The sequence below is a fragment of the Squalius cephalus genome (genome assembly GCF_949319135.1).
Source record: "Squalius cephalus genome assembly, chromosome: 10".
NCBI classification, from domain to species: Eukaryota; Metazoa; Chordata; class Actinopteri; order Cypriniformes; family Leuciscidae; genus Squalius; species Squalius cephalus.
The window spans coordinates 25,949,973-25,965,471 of record NC_137131.1 but is presented as its reverse complement, the minus strand read 5'-3'; the positions used below and the strand labels follow the sequence as shown (position 1 = coordinate 25,965,471).

Genomic DNA, 15,499 nt, shown 5'->3' with positions numbered 1-15,499 from the left:
GAAATCAGTGAACTAAATAGATAACTAATGATTTTTTTACAATGGAAATGAAAGCTTTAGCGTAAGTTCTGCCAGGAAGACTAAATTGTTACGTCACTTATTACCTTGTCATCTATCCAATTGTGTTCTAATACTTGTAGTATAAAAGATCAGTACTTACACATGTCTGAGTTCGCCGATGCTGACGCGTACATTCACCTCCATCCTCCCCACCACCACCAGGATGGTCCCTGTCCATACCTCCCAAGGGATCAGCTGCGCCCCTGCCTTCATCTTCAGGCAGGAAAATGCAGAATCCGTACCCTCTGATTGCGAGCTACGGACTATGCCAAAGAACTTTATAACACAATACTTGCTTGCTGGACTGTTAATAAATGTATACTTGTTTCGGTATTTTGCCCCCCCGAGTCTTTCTGGTAGAAATTAATCAACACTGACCTTACTTAAGCCAGACAATGACACTATTTTCTTCTAGAGCTGCTGTACAGTCAAGACTAACTTTATTGCATTATTTTCCTGTTTACTCTGTAAAGCTGCTTTGAAACAATCTGTATTGTAAAAAGCACTGTAGAAATAAAGGTGACTTGAAATAATTTTGTCAGATAAATACCTTCACTAAATTTAGTGTTTTGTTCTTCCCTCATATTTTAAAATATTTAAAAAATATAAATATAAAAATATTTTCCTCATAATTTGATGTAGGGTCATTAAAAAACTTCTAGGGTCATTAAAATGTAAAAAAAAAAAAAACCTCTGCACATCACTTTTGGTCACTACTGTATATTTGGTGTGGTAAGTGCCACAATAGTGCTATTCAAGAGCCTGCTAACTGTGGACTGAAGGGCCCAAATCATCACAGGTGCACTGCTGCATTTTTCCAGTTGCCAAAAATATAATTATTACTTTCATTTCATTGCTGTAAAATTTCTTAAAGGTAAGTTACAAAAAGAATACCTTGATGATTAAACTTTTTTATCGTTTGATCAACATCATCATTTAACTCCAATACATCATATTTTCGTTGAAAAGTGCGTGGCCGCATCCTCTCTGCTGCCATCTTGTTACTCCTAACTAGGTTAGGATACCTCTCCAGCTCTCTTACATAATTTAGGAGCTGAGACCTAATCTTAACACTTAGGAACCTTTATGAATCACACATATTCTAGTCTATGAATAAGAGTAAAATGATGTCATTCTTAGAATTTTGACAGACTCAAGACTAAAATTTTACTCTGAGTGGCTTTATACATACGGCCCCAGGTGTGATTTCAGTTATGATTTGACTGTAACCACAAACATGGATATATTAAAATGATGCGTGGAAAAGAACTTCTCAGCAGTCTTAGTGAGTTAGATTCATACATTGACAGTTTGTGTTGTGATGAACAGTGAACAGTTTAGCACTGCTGCAGTTCATATTGCCGTTTCCCCTGCATTATGTTGATTATTAGGGACAAGAAAATTGATTATTTGTCAAATTCCAATGACGTTTTAAGTAATTTTTGACAGTATGAGTAAGTTTCATTTGTTGATAGATGTTTACCCTTACGAAAAAGAAGTTTATTCAAGTGTTCTATTAGTATACTTATTTTAAACTAAAAAATAAGAAAGTATACTTTCAGTCTACATTTTATATACTTCTAAAAAATATACTTTATGTACTTCTCAGAAATACACTTAAAATTTCACTTAAGTGTACTTGACTTATACTGAGAGAAAAGTCCAAGTATATTTGGCCTGTATTGTACTCAATCTTTTGATCGAGAAATACTGTAAAGTATAATTAAGTATTCAAAGTATACTTGGCTTGTAGTTGTGTTAACTCTTTTGATCGAGTACCCTATTAAATATACTTTGTGATAGACACATGGGGTACTTTTTTATCCCTGTGTGCACCAAACCCATCTTAAGTGTTTGCTGCCAAAAAAGCTAATGTTTTTGTTTCATCTGACCATAGAACCCATCCCGTTTGAAGTTCCAGTAGTGTCAGTTTCTTTTCAAATGTTCTATGTACCCCATGTGTAAAATGAAATACTCTGCTGTATCTTTAATGCTGTGAGCCTAATTTTCTGCCAGAGGTCCTGGACATCTTGTTCAGATACATGGCATCACGGATTCGATCAAATACCAACAGATAAAAAATCTAAACCTGACAGCCTGTTCTAGAAATCGTATAATGGAGAACAGGATGGAGAGATTCTGTATGGAGGAATGGTCTCTGATCTCTTGGAATCTGTATGGAGGTGTTCTCCAAACTCATCAGGCATTATAGGAGAAAACTCAGAGCTGTTATCTTGGAAAAAGGAGGTTGCAAAAAGTATTTAATAAAATGGGGCAAACAATTGTTCCCAACGTGTTTTGGAGAAAAACATTTATTTCATAACGTGATTTTCCCCCCAATTTTAATTATTTTACTTCAATGAAAGGTTAGATTTTTGCACATTTTTTAAATAAAATATCAAAAGGATTCAAAATGCAGATTTATTTTTTACAGCCATATTTGATCATATTTACCAAGGGGGCAAACACTTTTTCACACCACTGTAGTAGTATACTGCAACTGAAGTATAAACTACTAAACTAGAAGTTTACTGAGAGTACACTTCAGTGTGTACTTTCATAAACTAAAAAATGTACTACTTGTATTAAAATAATAAACTACTAGTATACTTATAAGTTTACTTGTAGTACAGATGCATTACAAATGAGAAACCTAGTTGTGTACTTAGTTTACTACTGTTACACTTATAGTACACTTAAACGTATACTTTTATATACTAAAAGTGGGCCAATTTAGTACAATAGTAATAGTACACTTACAAGTTTACTACAAGTACACAATGATATTAGTATACTTACTACATAAAGTATACTTAAAAAATATACTTGAATATTTACTTAAGTATACTTCATAAAATGAACTTGAAGTATACTTCTTATTCGTAAGGGTAATGCAGTGAGCACTGCTGTAGTTTATATCACAAAACACTCTCCAACTGCAGATGTTACTTTTAATTATTTTAAGTCTAATTCCTAGTGAAATTAGAATGACATCTTAGTTCTCTTACGAGAGGTCTCTCGTACTGCGTAAGGTATCTTACGCTAGGGGAAAATCCTTTTTCCGCGAGACAAAAATTATCCTTAATTTTGAAATGATGCAAAACGCGTTGCAGCAGCATGCAGACATAGGCGAGACAGCTCGCGCGCCTATTGGCTGGTCTGCGGCAACTGCAGCAGCCTATCGAGCGAGGCCTGGCGTGACGCCAGACCCAATGAGGGTGCTTCGCGCCCGCTGCGTCACGTCCCGCCGAAACGGGCGTGGTCTAGGCCTATAAATATCGCTCGCAGGCAGCTATTATCTGATTTTTCATCCTTCAAGCGAAGCACACGCATCGCTGGAGCTGGAGAGAAGCCGCGCCGTCGAGAGAGAGCATCTTCAGCGGGACGAGTCACTGAAGTCGCTGGCCGCGCCGCCTTCCTTGCCTTCCTGCTGCGCTTTCCGGCGCCTATATCCTTTCATTCTCTGTGTTATTTGTGTGTGTGTGTTGCCAACGTGACACACATTCTAAAAGAGCTAGCGTCTTTTTAAAGATGCCTTCCTGCGGCTCGTGCAGAGCCACACTCAGCGACGGGGACCGCCATGTCATCTGCGTTTCCTGCCTGGGTGAGGATCATGCAGCTCTCGCGCTCGCTGAAGGCGGCTGCCCTCACTGCGAGCTACTGCCCATGGCGACTCTGCGGACTCGCCTGGCCTCTTTCGCCGAGACTGCTCCCCCGCCCACCGCGGCATCGCGCCGTAAAAAGCGCCGTGCCCAGCGGGTCCCGGAACCTTCCCCCAGCCGCCAAAGCTCGCCGGTTCGCCCGCCTGCTTCGCCGGCTTCTTCAGCCTCTCTTCCCGACGGACAGCGGCCGCCGTCCGCCGCCGCTTCCGTTGACATCGCTGAGGAGGAAGCCCTGCTGGGAGAGGAGGATTTCTGTTCTATCCTGGCGTCAGGCAGTGAGGATTGGGCGAGCTCTGAGGACCTCGCGCCCCCTGCCCGCACTTCGTCAGGCAAGAGAGCGTCCATTGAGATGGAACTCATGCGAATACTCGCACAGGCCGCGGCGAGCCTCGGTCTCGAGTGGTCTTCGCCCGAGCAACCCGCTCGCAACCGGCTGGATGGCTGTTTCCTGCCTGGGGATCGCGCGTCTGCGTCCAGACCAGCGCCTTTTCTTCCTGAGTTACACGAAGAAGTCGCTAAGTCCTGGAACGCTCCCCATTCAGCTAGAATGCGTCCTTCTGTTTCTCTGGCATTCTCTGCAGTTGACGATGCCAAAAACAGAGGATATCATTCGCTGCCGCCGGTCGAAGAGGCGATTGCGGCCCACTTATGCCCGCCCTCCGCTGGACGGCGCGCTAGCCTGGCCCTACCCTCTAAAGCTTGCCGCACAACGTCAAGTCTGCTCCGCCGCGCTTTCTCCGCCGCCGGGCAGGCTGCGTCTGCGCTGCACACCATGGCCACACTTCAGATCTTCCAGGCCGATCTCCTCCGAAGGCTGGACGAGAAGGGACCTGAAGCGATCTGTGTGCCGGACTTAAGGAGCGCCACGGACCTCGCTCTCCGTGCCACTAAGTCCGCGGCTCAGGCTATTGGGCGTACGATGGCTTCTCTCACTGTTACTGAGAGACACCTCTGGCTGACGCTCTCGGACATGGCCGATTCAGAGCGCGCCGCCTTCCTCGACGCCCCGCTTTCTCCCGCCGGTCTCTTCGGATCCTCCGTGAAGGACTTCGCCGAGGTACAGAAAGCATCTCAGGCTATGAAGCACTTCCTGCCGAAGCGCTCCAGTTCTGCTGCAGGCCGTGCGAAACCGTCTGCGCAGAGCTCTCAGCCCCAGCCGCCGCCCACTGCCGCTGCTCCGCAGCGCCGCCAGGCCCGAAGCGCGAGACCGCGCTCCCGCTCATCCGGCCGCCGCCCCACCATGCGCGGCCCGCGGCCCAGGATTGTGGTAAAGCCCGAGGCCCCGAAGTCGTCCTAGCACGCCTAGGAAAACGACGGTGTTCAAGTCTTGCTGCGGCCGGACTTCCACCAAAACTATTCGCTCGTCCAGTTCCAGAAAATGTGACTGTTCTAGTGTATTATGCAGTCAACAAGCCGGTTCTGTCGCCCGCTTGCCTGCACACAAAAGCTGTTTTAAGGCTACCCAGATAAATCCCCAAGAGAGTGTAATTTCTGGTGTCCCGGCCACGGCCGATGGTGTTTTATGTGTAGAAAACATGCCCACTGTCCAGTGCCCATCACTACACACAAGCACAGCCTGTCACACAGGTCTCGCGCACATAAAATCGACCCAGATCGATTGCGCTTCAAACGTTGTGAATGTGCCCACTACCCAGTGCCCACATATACCACGTTGTGCATGTCTCACGGTTTCTGTAAAAACTAAACCAACAGGCATTCGCTTCACTCAAGCGAAAAATGCTTTCAGTGTAATGAATGTGCCCGCCGTCCCGCGCCCACATCTACACACAGACATGACAGTTCCTACGGGACTCGCCCAGCCCTCCCCCTCTCGGTTGACCACCGTAAGGGAGTCGAGCGCGGGCAATCTGCCTGCTGTTATCAGCGCGCCCCCTCCCTCAAATGTCACGAGCGCGACGACTACGTTGCAATGCACCGAAGCATCTCTATCGCAGAGCGAACGGAGCGAGCTTCGTCTTCAACCCCTAGCTATTCATGCGGATGCATGGGCAAAGCTGCCCGGGGTTTCGAAGTGGGTGCTAGACATTATAGACAGAGGCTATTCGCTGCAGTTTCGCCGACGCCCTCGCCGTTATACGGCGCGCGTCGAGACCACGGTAAAAACAGAAGTAGCACATTTACTTCGAGCCGAAGTGACGAAACTAAAGTTCCTCTCTCTCAAGTTCAGAGCGAAGGAGGGCTATACAGCAGATACTTCCTGGTACCCAAAAAAGACGGGGGTCTCAGACCCATACTAGATCTAAGGCAACTGAACAAAGTGCTTGTGAAGCGACAGTTCAGGATGCTCACGACCAGGAAAATCCTCGCGCACATTCGCCGAGGAGACTGGTTCGTGTCAATAGATCTGAAGGACGCGTATTTTCAGATACAAATAGCGTCACGTCACAGGCGATTTTTTAGATTCGCCTTCGAGGGCCAGGCATATCAGTACACAGTCCTGTCGTTCGGTTTGTCCCTGGCACCCCGTACATTTACGAAGTGCATGGACGCGGCGCTCGCGCCCCTCAGAATGAAGGGCTTGCGAGTGCTGAACTATTTGGACGATTGGCTGATCCTAGCGCAATCTCGCTCAGTGCTCGTAGAGCACACGACCATGTTACTCGATCACCTCGAGAAATTAGGTCTCAAAGTCAATTGGGCGAAGAGCTCCCTGTCTCCCAGTCAGAAGATTTCTTTCCTGGGCACAGAGCTGAACTCGCTGTCTATGATAGCGCGTCTATCACCACAGCGCGCGGTGGACGTTCAGCGCACAGCGAGCTCTTTTCGCTGCGGCGCTTCTGTCCCGCTCAAGAAATTTCAGAAAATGCTGGGTCTCATGGCCTTAGCATCCTCAGTGCTCCAGCTGGGCTTGCTCCGCATGCGCCCACTGCAGTTCTGGCTGAAAGCGCGAGTCCCACGCCGAGCGTGGAAGTCCGGTTCGCTTCATCTCAAGGTCAATCAGAGCTGCGTTGCGGCTCTGAAACCTTGGAAAGTGGACGGATGGTACCGGTCAGGTGTAAGCCTGGGGACTTCCTCGAGGGTGAGGGTGGTGTCTACGGACGACACCACCTTGGGATGGGGAGCGCTGCTCGAGGGCAGACCGTTCTTTGGCCATTGGTCAGAACGCGAGAAGCTCCTGCACATAAACTGCCTCGAAATGTTGGCAGTGGACAACGCGTTGACGCGTTTTCGTCCCCAAATAAAGGGACACCACGTTCTGGTCCGGTCGGACAATATGTCAGTGGTGTCCTACATAAATCGCCAGGGCGGCCTCAGGTCCAGAAACCTGTACAGGCTAGTGAAACGCCTCCTGGTGTGGGCTCAGTACAATCTGCGCTCGCTGAAAGCAGCGCATGTGCCGGGGCTCCTGAACATAGGACCAGACAGACTGTCCAGGAACAATGTTCCGGCAGGCGAATGGTCTCTACACCCACAGACAGTCCAGCTGCTGTGGAGGAAATTTGGCAGAGCGGAAATAGACCTGTTTGCGTCTCAAGAAAACGCTCGCTGCCCGGAGTTTTTCTCCAAGAGCAGGGACGCGCTGGCACATGTGTGGCCCCGCCGCCCGCTCTATGCTTTTCCCCCCGTCTCTCTCCTGCCTCAGGTGATAGAGCGGATAATGGAAGAAGGATGTCCAGTACTGCTCGTAGCGCCGCTATGGAAAAACCAACCTTGGTTCCCAGCTGTGATGCAGCTAGCGAGCACTGTCCCGTGGCCAGTGCCAGTGAGGAGAGACCTCCTCTCCCAGGCTTACGGCTCGATATGGCATCCTCACCCGGAACTGTGGTCCCTTCATGTCTGGGCCATCAACGGGTACATGCTGAGCTCCCTAAGGGAGTGATGAACACGATCACACGGGCTAGAGCTCCGTCTACTAGACGCCTCTACGCATCGAAATGGTCAGTGTTTGCGGGCTGGTGCACAGCCCGTGACGTGTCACCCACAGCTTGTGGAGTGACGGAGGTGCTTTCCTTCCTACAAGAGCTGTTGGAAAAAGGTAGAACCCCTTCCACGCTCAAAGTCTACGTGGCGGCTATAGCAGCGTTCTCTAGAACAACGCTTGGTCAGTCAATAGGAAGGAACGATTTAGTTATTCGCTTCCTCAGAGGAGCTAAGAGACTGAATCCTCCCAGACCTCCCTCAGTCCCTGTATGGGACCTTTCTACGGTTCTGGAAGCCATGAAAGGTGGCCCATTCGAGCCATTGCAGACGATTGATCTGAAACACCTGTCTTTTAAGACCGTGTTTCTGCTGGCTCTCGCTTCGGTGAAGCGCATAGGGGACTTACACGCTTGTAACAGTGAGCACGACGTGCATGGAGTTTGGGCCGAATGACTCGAGGGTTATACTCAAACCTAAGCACGGTTATGTTCCAAAATCTCTCAACACACCGTTTAGGGCGCAGGTTATTTCCCTGTCTGCCCTACCGGTCCCTGATGAGGAAAGAGACGCGAACCTCCTTTGCCCAGTCAGGGCGCTGCGAGCTTATGTGTCTCGCTCGTCTGCTTTTAGACAGACAGAGCAGCTCTTCGTTTCGTTCAGCGGGTGTTCTAAGGGACTAGCCGCGTCGAAACAGAGCCTATCCAGATGGATAGTTGATGCTATTGCGCTAGCATACACTTCCAAGGGCGAGCAGTGCCCTTTGGGTGTCAGAGCGCACTCCACGAGAGGCATGGCCTCCTCGTGGGCTTGGTCGAGTGGGATTGCCTTGCAAGATATTTGTACGGCGGCGGGCTGGGCCTCCCCGTCTACATTTATAAGGTTCTATAACCTAGAGGTTCCCGCCCTGCAGGCCAGGCTGCTGTCGGTCTAGTTACCAGTATTGTCTGTCCTGATACTATCAGCCCAGAATGCTGTGTCTGCTGAGCGCAGCTCATTGATCGACAGCGTAAAGTGATAGCACTAAATGTGTGCGGGCAGAATGTGTAAGACCCATCTTTCCACCAGTTCAGGCCGTACCCCGCCCTGTCTGTGTGATGTATTAGCGTTTAAACGACGCTGCTATGTGTGGAAGAGTACGGTTTCAACCCCTCTCTCTTCCCGGACTCCCTGTGAGCTCCATGGGTGATTGTGCACTTTATGAATCCCGGGCTTTCGCCCTTGGATCTATGGTGTCAGATCCCTGCACGCACAGCGTTTTGCATTGGGTCCCCTAGCGTAAGATACCTTACGCAGTACGAGAGACCTCTCGTAAGAGAACGTACTCGGTTACTAACGTAACCTCGGTTCTCTCTAGAAGAGGGAACGAGTACTGCGTATCTTGCCGTGCATGCACACGCTCTGGTTGCTTCTATGATGAAAAACCAGATAATAGCTGCCTGCGAGCGATATTTATAGGCCTAGACCACGCCCGTTTCGGCGGGACGTGACGCAGCGGGCGCGAAGCACCCTCATTGGGTCTGGCGTCACGCCAGGCCTCGCTCGATAGGCTGCTGCAGTTGCCGCAGACCAGCCAATAGGCGCGCGAGCTGTCTCGCCTATGTCTGCATGCTGCTGCAACGCGTTTTGCATTATTTCAAAATTAAGGATAATTTTTGGCTTCAATATCTCGCGGAAAAAGGATTTTCCCCTAGCGTAAGATACCTTACGCAGTACTCGTTCCCTCTTCTAGAGAGAACCGAGGTTACGTTAGTAACCGAGTACGTTTTACATATCACTTGAGATTGCATTTTCTAAAGATATGGCCAAACGTGCAGTCTACCAGTAGCATTGGAGCGACAACACTGGGAACGCCCACAAGCGACTCACAGTACAGAGACTAGCGACATGCAACGAAAAAGTCGGATGCAGCCTTCCATTTGAGAAACACCAAACTAAGTGACAGTGTGACAATAGGCCTTATAGACAAACAAACAGATATATTTAATTGAAATGGTACCTATATAACATTGTACACTACCATTCAAAAGTTTGGAACAGTAAGATTTTTTTTTTATTTGAAAGAAATTTATACTTTTATTAAGCACGTATTTATTTAATTGATTCAAATTGACAGTAAAGAAATGTAAAGAGTTACAATAGATTTCTATTTCGGATAAATGCTGTTCTTTTGAGCTTTTTATTCATTTCTATTCAAAGAATCCAAAAATAATTATCGAAAGGTTTCCACTAAAATATTAAGCAGCACAACTTTTTTCAACATTGACAATAATAAGAAATGTTTCTTGAGCACCGAATCAGCATATTAGAATGTGACACAGAATGATGCTGAAAATTCAGCCATCACAGGAATAAATTGCATTTTAAAATGTTCAAATGAAAAACAGTTATTTTAATATTTCACAATATTGCTGTTTTTACTGTATCAAATAAACATGTAAGAGGAATAAGAGACTTTCTGAATGGTAGTGTACACTTCTTTATTGAATTATACTTTATCTATTTAAAAGAAGTTATTGGCTAGGGTGGAGGAACACTGAATGTCATTATTGATGAATGTTATTGTATTAATGATGAACTCTTATCTGACTCCCTTTAAAGGCAGAATTAATGCTACTAATGGAACTAAATGTACTAATGGAAAAGTATGGAAATTTACTTTAAAAGTCGGTGTTGCTGATCCCAATAATATTTAAAAATTTAACGTAACCAAAAACGTTACGTGAATCCAGTGAAATGCATTCATAGTGCTTAAAATTCATAACTAAATTCATCAAATTTGAGTGTGTATGCTTCACATGTTCTGTTGCAGAGGTTTCTAACCTCAGAAAGAGCTTCCTTTGCAGCCTTTGTCTGATCAGTCTGAGCAGTGATCTGAACCTCATACAGAGAGATCTGCTCTGAGAGCTTTTCCACATGCTTGGTCAAACGCTCAACATAAAGATCCTGACAGACAGAAAGAGAGAGAGGTGTATGAACAAACATCTACTAGAGCTTGAATGAAATGGGGAGAATGTATTTTACCATTTGTTTTTACTTTTATAAAATTAATGCAGAAGAACTATACTTTTCTAGTTACATTAGTTATACAAGAGATTCATATGTGCTAAAACACATGAAATGGTTATATTTGACCAAAATCATGTGCTCTAGAACTCCACCTGCTGATATTTTTGCTCCTCTGCCTGAGTTCTCTCTTTCTGGACTTTGTGTGAAGCATTCATTATTGCTTTGATGTCCGAACGCAAGTCACTATTGGCCCCCTGCATGTAGAGCAACTTTAGGGCCAGGTTGTCCACTTTAGATTGTAATTCCGAGACTATGAAGAGAGCATATGATCAAGGCAAGACTTACAGAGATTTTCTGTCTGCACCACTGGCGTCACCAAACAGAATTGTAAAATTATTGTTTTCTAATCATTTTCAATCTGCCAATCACAGATTCATTCATTTGAGAGATCAGAACTAATGAACAACAGGAGATTCAATTATCGAAATTATTTAAATAATTATCTTGAAATGTGGTGTTTTTTTAGCGGAAAATGTTCTCTACTGTAAAAATGTTCTCACTATTTTTGTTAATAGCAGGGTTTTATCATTAACTAAAACTTAAATAACTTAACTAAAAAATAACACAGACTGATAGATCTTCTCACCTTGCATTTGTTGTTTTTTGGCCTGACTGGCAATATCTTGGTACTGATTTTTTACCCCATCCAGCTGGTCTTGGGCCTGTCTACGATGAGCAACAGTCTGGGCATTGGCCTCATGACTTGCCTCCAGAGAGGCCTGGAGTCTGGCCAACATCTTGTGGACCATGTATACCTCTTCAGCAAGTTCATGGCGCCTCTGGGCCTCTGCCTTCTCCACTACTATCTGTAGCAGAGCAATAATGATCAGTTTCCTTGGCCTCTGTTTGTATGCAAGTGTGTGCATATATTTCCCAAAGAACAAAATCAGTCATTTCTGGCCAGTATGCATGTGTAGTTATATGAAGAAATACCCATATCAATCACTTGTAGATGAAACTACCTATAATTTTTTTGACAGATTTCTTACCTTCTTGCGGAGCTCAAGGTGCAACCTCTCCACCTGATTACTGAGGGTTTTTTTCAATGTAGACTGGAATCTTTTCATTAAAGGCTAAAGAGTACAAAAAAGAACATGGGGCATCAGAAAATTATTACAAATATGAAAATGTACTGCTTTGGAAGAAAAAAACAGGTTAGGTTTACACACATGCTCAGGATCCAGCACCACAATTTCTTCCTCTTCCTCATCTTCCTCTCCGACTCTACTTTCTGACTCAATGCCACTGATCTCCAGCTGGAGAGTGTGCTGTGGTATGCTGTGGTTTATATCTGCACATAAACAAAACAAAAAGTGTAATAGGAGTATCACTTGTAGAATAAGATAGAATAAGAAGATATAGGCTAAATAATGTTAAGGTTGTTACACGAAACATACCAGAACTGTCCAATTGAAAGTATCCACTGGTCCCAGCATGATCGATGTCTCTGTCATAATTGTCTGAAAGCTGCATCAATTCCCCCTATAAATAAAATCATTAACAAACACCACTCTACATTAAAATATGCATATTAAAAATAAAATAAAAATTGAGTTCACATTATTTGCCCTGATTTTTGGGAAAATTGAAGAACTAAAGTAAAAAACGCTGTTATCAACTCTGATACCATCTGTATGATGAATATCTTTAGTATGAAGTGTTAAACTAATAAAAATGAAAGGTTCGTGTAGGCTAAGACTTTATACCTCTTTAGGCTCAGTGAATTCACCTGGAGCCTCTTCCTGCCTGTTCGTCTGATCATCTGGCAGACCTCCATCACACCCACCGCTTTCCATCGCTTCATAGACATAAATAAAGTAATACAACATAGACATACACATATAGGCCCTACAAGTATAATAAATGAGCAGGATATGACCGAGTAATTTTATTTTAATTTGTCACCTGTTTCCGTTGTATCTTGTTCCTGAGTAGCAGAGAGCTGGAATGAAGCAATAGTAATCGTTCAATTAGCAATACTACATCCAAAATTCTTCATCTGAAGTAATGATTCATTTTATTCTGGTTAAATAATTGTTTTATGTTATTTCTGTGTTGTGACCATTTAACAGCGCGAGACCTGCAGTGTTTACTTTGCATCTCCGTTGCTAGGAGACGCCACACTTCCGGATTCGCTCCTCCTCTAAGAAAGACAAATCGAGCTGTAAAAACATATATCTGTGTAAAAAAATAAAAAAAATAAAAAAATAAACAAATAAATAAATACTCAAACAACAAGATATAAAACTTAGTAGAGTTCTTAAAAGTATTTGTTTATCTTCATTATTATTTGGTTCGTTTACTTTCTTTAAAGATAAAAAAAGCTTTAAAGCTATAAATCTCCCACACAGTAGGTGGCGGTGTCTTGCTTTCAGCTGGCTTGAGAGAGCGCGAAGAAAGCTGAGCCTGAGCTCAAGCTGCATTGCGCGCGCATAATAGAAGGAGATGATGTTGATGTGAACAAATCGACGTGGAAAGATTGATCAATGTTTATACATTTTTGGGTCAGTATTATTAAAACATTTAATCATTTTTCTCTGTTTCGTGCACGAAAACGCCACATGTTTAGATTCGTATTACGTTTGTGTTATCAGGCTAGTGTTTTCACTCATAGCTGAGCTGACATGGGTGGATATGTCAGCAAAAAGAAAAACTACTAAAAAGAATAATATCATACAGCACAATGTTTTGACATAGTATTGTGATGAGAAGCATTTTCATGACATATTCCGTGGTATTTTTGAATTATTTACCATGTAAATATCTGGGTACATAAACATGTTATTCATCCAGTACCATGGTAAGTTATATCCAAGGACGTGAAATTATTATTCTCGAGTGCAGTCTCCACTAAATATTTTTACAAATCATTTTCCAGTACTCACAAAGGACTGGAAAAGTCCAGGGGCCAGTTGCATAAACCGCTAAGCCTAGTCTTACAAGTTGAAAGACATCAGTATTTTTTCTTTAAGGCTTTTAGAAAAAGCATTTTTTTTTCATAGCTTTTTTTTTAATCAGTTACATAAAAACGTAGATTAGCCTAATTTGGTACCGAAAAGAAAGACTGACTGCCCCTGACTAACTGCTAGTGGGTCATCATACTAGAACTTAAGACACTTTCATAACACAATGGCTATGTTTAGGTAACCGGCCCCAGGAAGGTCATTGGTAAAAAGGTGTGGGAATCCTGCAGGCTTAAATTAGTGTCATGGTATCACTATCTTATTCCATCATTGTACCATAATACTGCCACAGTGCCTTTTGCATGGGAGTGATTCTTGTTTCTGAAATAATTGCAAAAAACAAAACTCTGTTCTTTGTTTTTGTGAATTCCAGAAGTGATGAAGGTTAAAATAAAGCAGTGGAATGGTGTGGCTTCCTGGTTGTGGGTGGCCAATGATGAGAACTGTGGCATCTGTCGAGCGCCTTTCAATGGATGCTGCCCAGACTGTGGGTAACCTGATTTCACTGTATCATGGACAAAGACTACACTACCACCTGTGCCTTTGCAGTTTTCTCATGAAATCTTCTGTTTTAATCCTAATGAAATCCTTCTGTTTTAATCCTAATGAAATCCTTTTGTTTTAATCATAATGAAATCCTACTGTTTTAGGTCCAATACATACTTATTTGTGCAACTTGTTTTGTGTAATTGAACCATAAATATTCAGTGTAAGAAAATGAATTTTTTTTAATCAGGTAAGGTCCCAGGAGATGACTGCCCGTTGGTTTGGGGTCAGTGCTCTCACTGTTTCCACATGCATTGCATCCTGAAGTGGCTAAATTCTCAACAAGTACAGCAGCAGTGCCCAATGTGCCGTCAGGAATGGAAGTTTAAAGAGTGAGCTCGCCTGTCAGGCAACAGCACGACACTTGGATTTTCAGTGTGAATTCTGTATACATTCTTAAAAGTGATTTTTGGATGACTTCTATCACAGTAATACATGTTCTTTTTTTATTCAGGGGAGACACTTCCTGAGGAGATCAAATAAATGCAACACAGATTGTTTCTTTTGTTTATTTATGTTTTTTTTGTGTGATTAAATATCCCTCAAAATGACTTTAATAATTAAAAATCGTTGGTATGGTTTTGTACAAAACAGCTGACTGCGATTGGCTGTCAAAGAGACAGTCATTTTAAATGATGAACACAGTACAGAATGTCACAGGACACTGACAATGGTATGCATTTGCGCATATCTTAAATAACTGACTTGAAACTCCCACCATTTAAAATTTATACCATTCTCTTACCTTCATTAGTTATTTTGATAAAGTAAGTTGTCACTCATTCTTATCTAACATTTTTTTAATTTGTAAAATGTAGCTTGCATATATGTCCAGATGTATTGAAATTGTATCTGCCTTGATTGTCTGTAAGTCATGTGGTAATTCTTGATTATAATCATTCTTATAAAATAATTCTTAACAGGCACCACTCTGAACCTCATTACTGAATGTATACTAAATTTTTTTTTTTTTAAAGTGTATTTTTACATATCACAGGCATATTCGTAGGCTTACCAAATAATTGACTCTAATAACAAATAATATGCAAGCTGCCAACATACAACGTGTACAACTGAGACAAAGGTATTGAAATAAACTAATGCAGAAATATTGAAGGATGTGAGGAAATGTAATAAAAAAGCATGTAACATTAAGTCATAGAAATAAGACTTTCAAAAGAGTGGCACTGGCACATCTCTGTTGTTGAGCCATCCTGGCTAATTTGATCAAATTACAACTTCCAAGTGAAAACAATGTAATTATTCAGAGTAAACATGCATTCGTCTAGTCCAAATCTTTGTGCTGTATTATTCTTGCAG

The 15,499-nt window shown here is 43.5% G+C and overlaps 2 protein-coding genes across 3 annotated transcripts in view; one reads left to right on the top strand and one right to left on the bottom strand.

The window, feature by feature from the left end:
• The window catches only part of ccdc40 (coiled-coil domain 40 molecular ruler complex subunit), a 114,036-nt gene extending 101,215 nt beyond the window's left edge, over nt 1-12,821 (bottom strand). Inside the window, exons 1-9 of one of the 2 annotated variants that reach the window (XM_079882556.1) lie at nt 12,751-12,821; nt 12,576-12,612; nt 12,377-12,468; nt 12,068-12,152; nt 11,840-11,961; nt 11,660-11,743; nt 11,257-11,476; nt 10,763-10,920; nt 10,425-10,547 (exon numbers count right to left, since the gene is read on the bottom strand). In XM_079882556.1, coding sequence (XP_079738682.1) covers nt 10,425-10,547; nt 10,763-10,920; nt 11,257-11,476; nt 11,660-11,743; nt 11,840-11,961; nt 12,068-12,152; nt 12,377-12,466 — 882 coding nt within the window. In that variant the 5' untranslated portion in view covers nt 12,467-12,468; nt 12,576-12,612; nt 12,751-12,821. The remainder of the gene's footprint in view (nt 1-10,424; nt 10,548-10,762; nt 10,921-11,256; nt 11,477-11,659; nt 11,744-11,839; nt 11,962-12,067; nt 12,153-12,376; nt 12,469-12,575; nt 12,613-12,750) is intronic. The other variant, XM_079882557.1, reaches the window with a different exon arrangement.
• Nucleotides 12,822-13,044: 223 nt separating this feature from the next.
• On the top strand, nt 13,045-14,515 carry anapc11 (APC11 anaphase promoting complex subunit 11 homolog (yeast); the record flags this gene model as incomplete). Its single annotated transcript, XM_079882563.1, has 3 exons — nt 13,045-13,174; nt 14,007-14,120; nt 14,370-14,515. The coding sequence occupies exons 2-3, from the start codon at nt 14,012-14,014 to the stop codon at nt 14,513-14,515; spliced, it is 255 nt and encodes an 84-aa protein (XP_079738689.1). The 5' UTR covers nt 13,045-13,174; nt 14,007-14,011.
• Nucleotides 14,516-15,499: the final 984 nt, after the last annotated feature.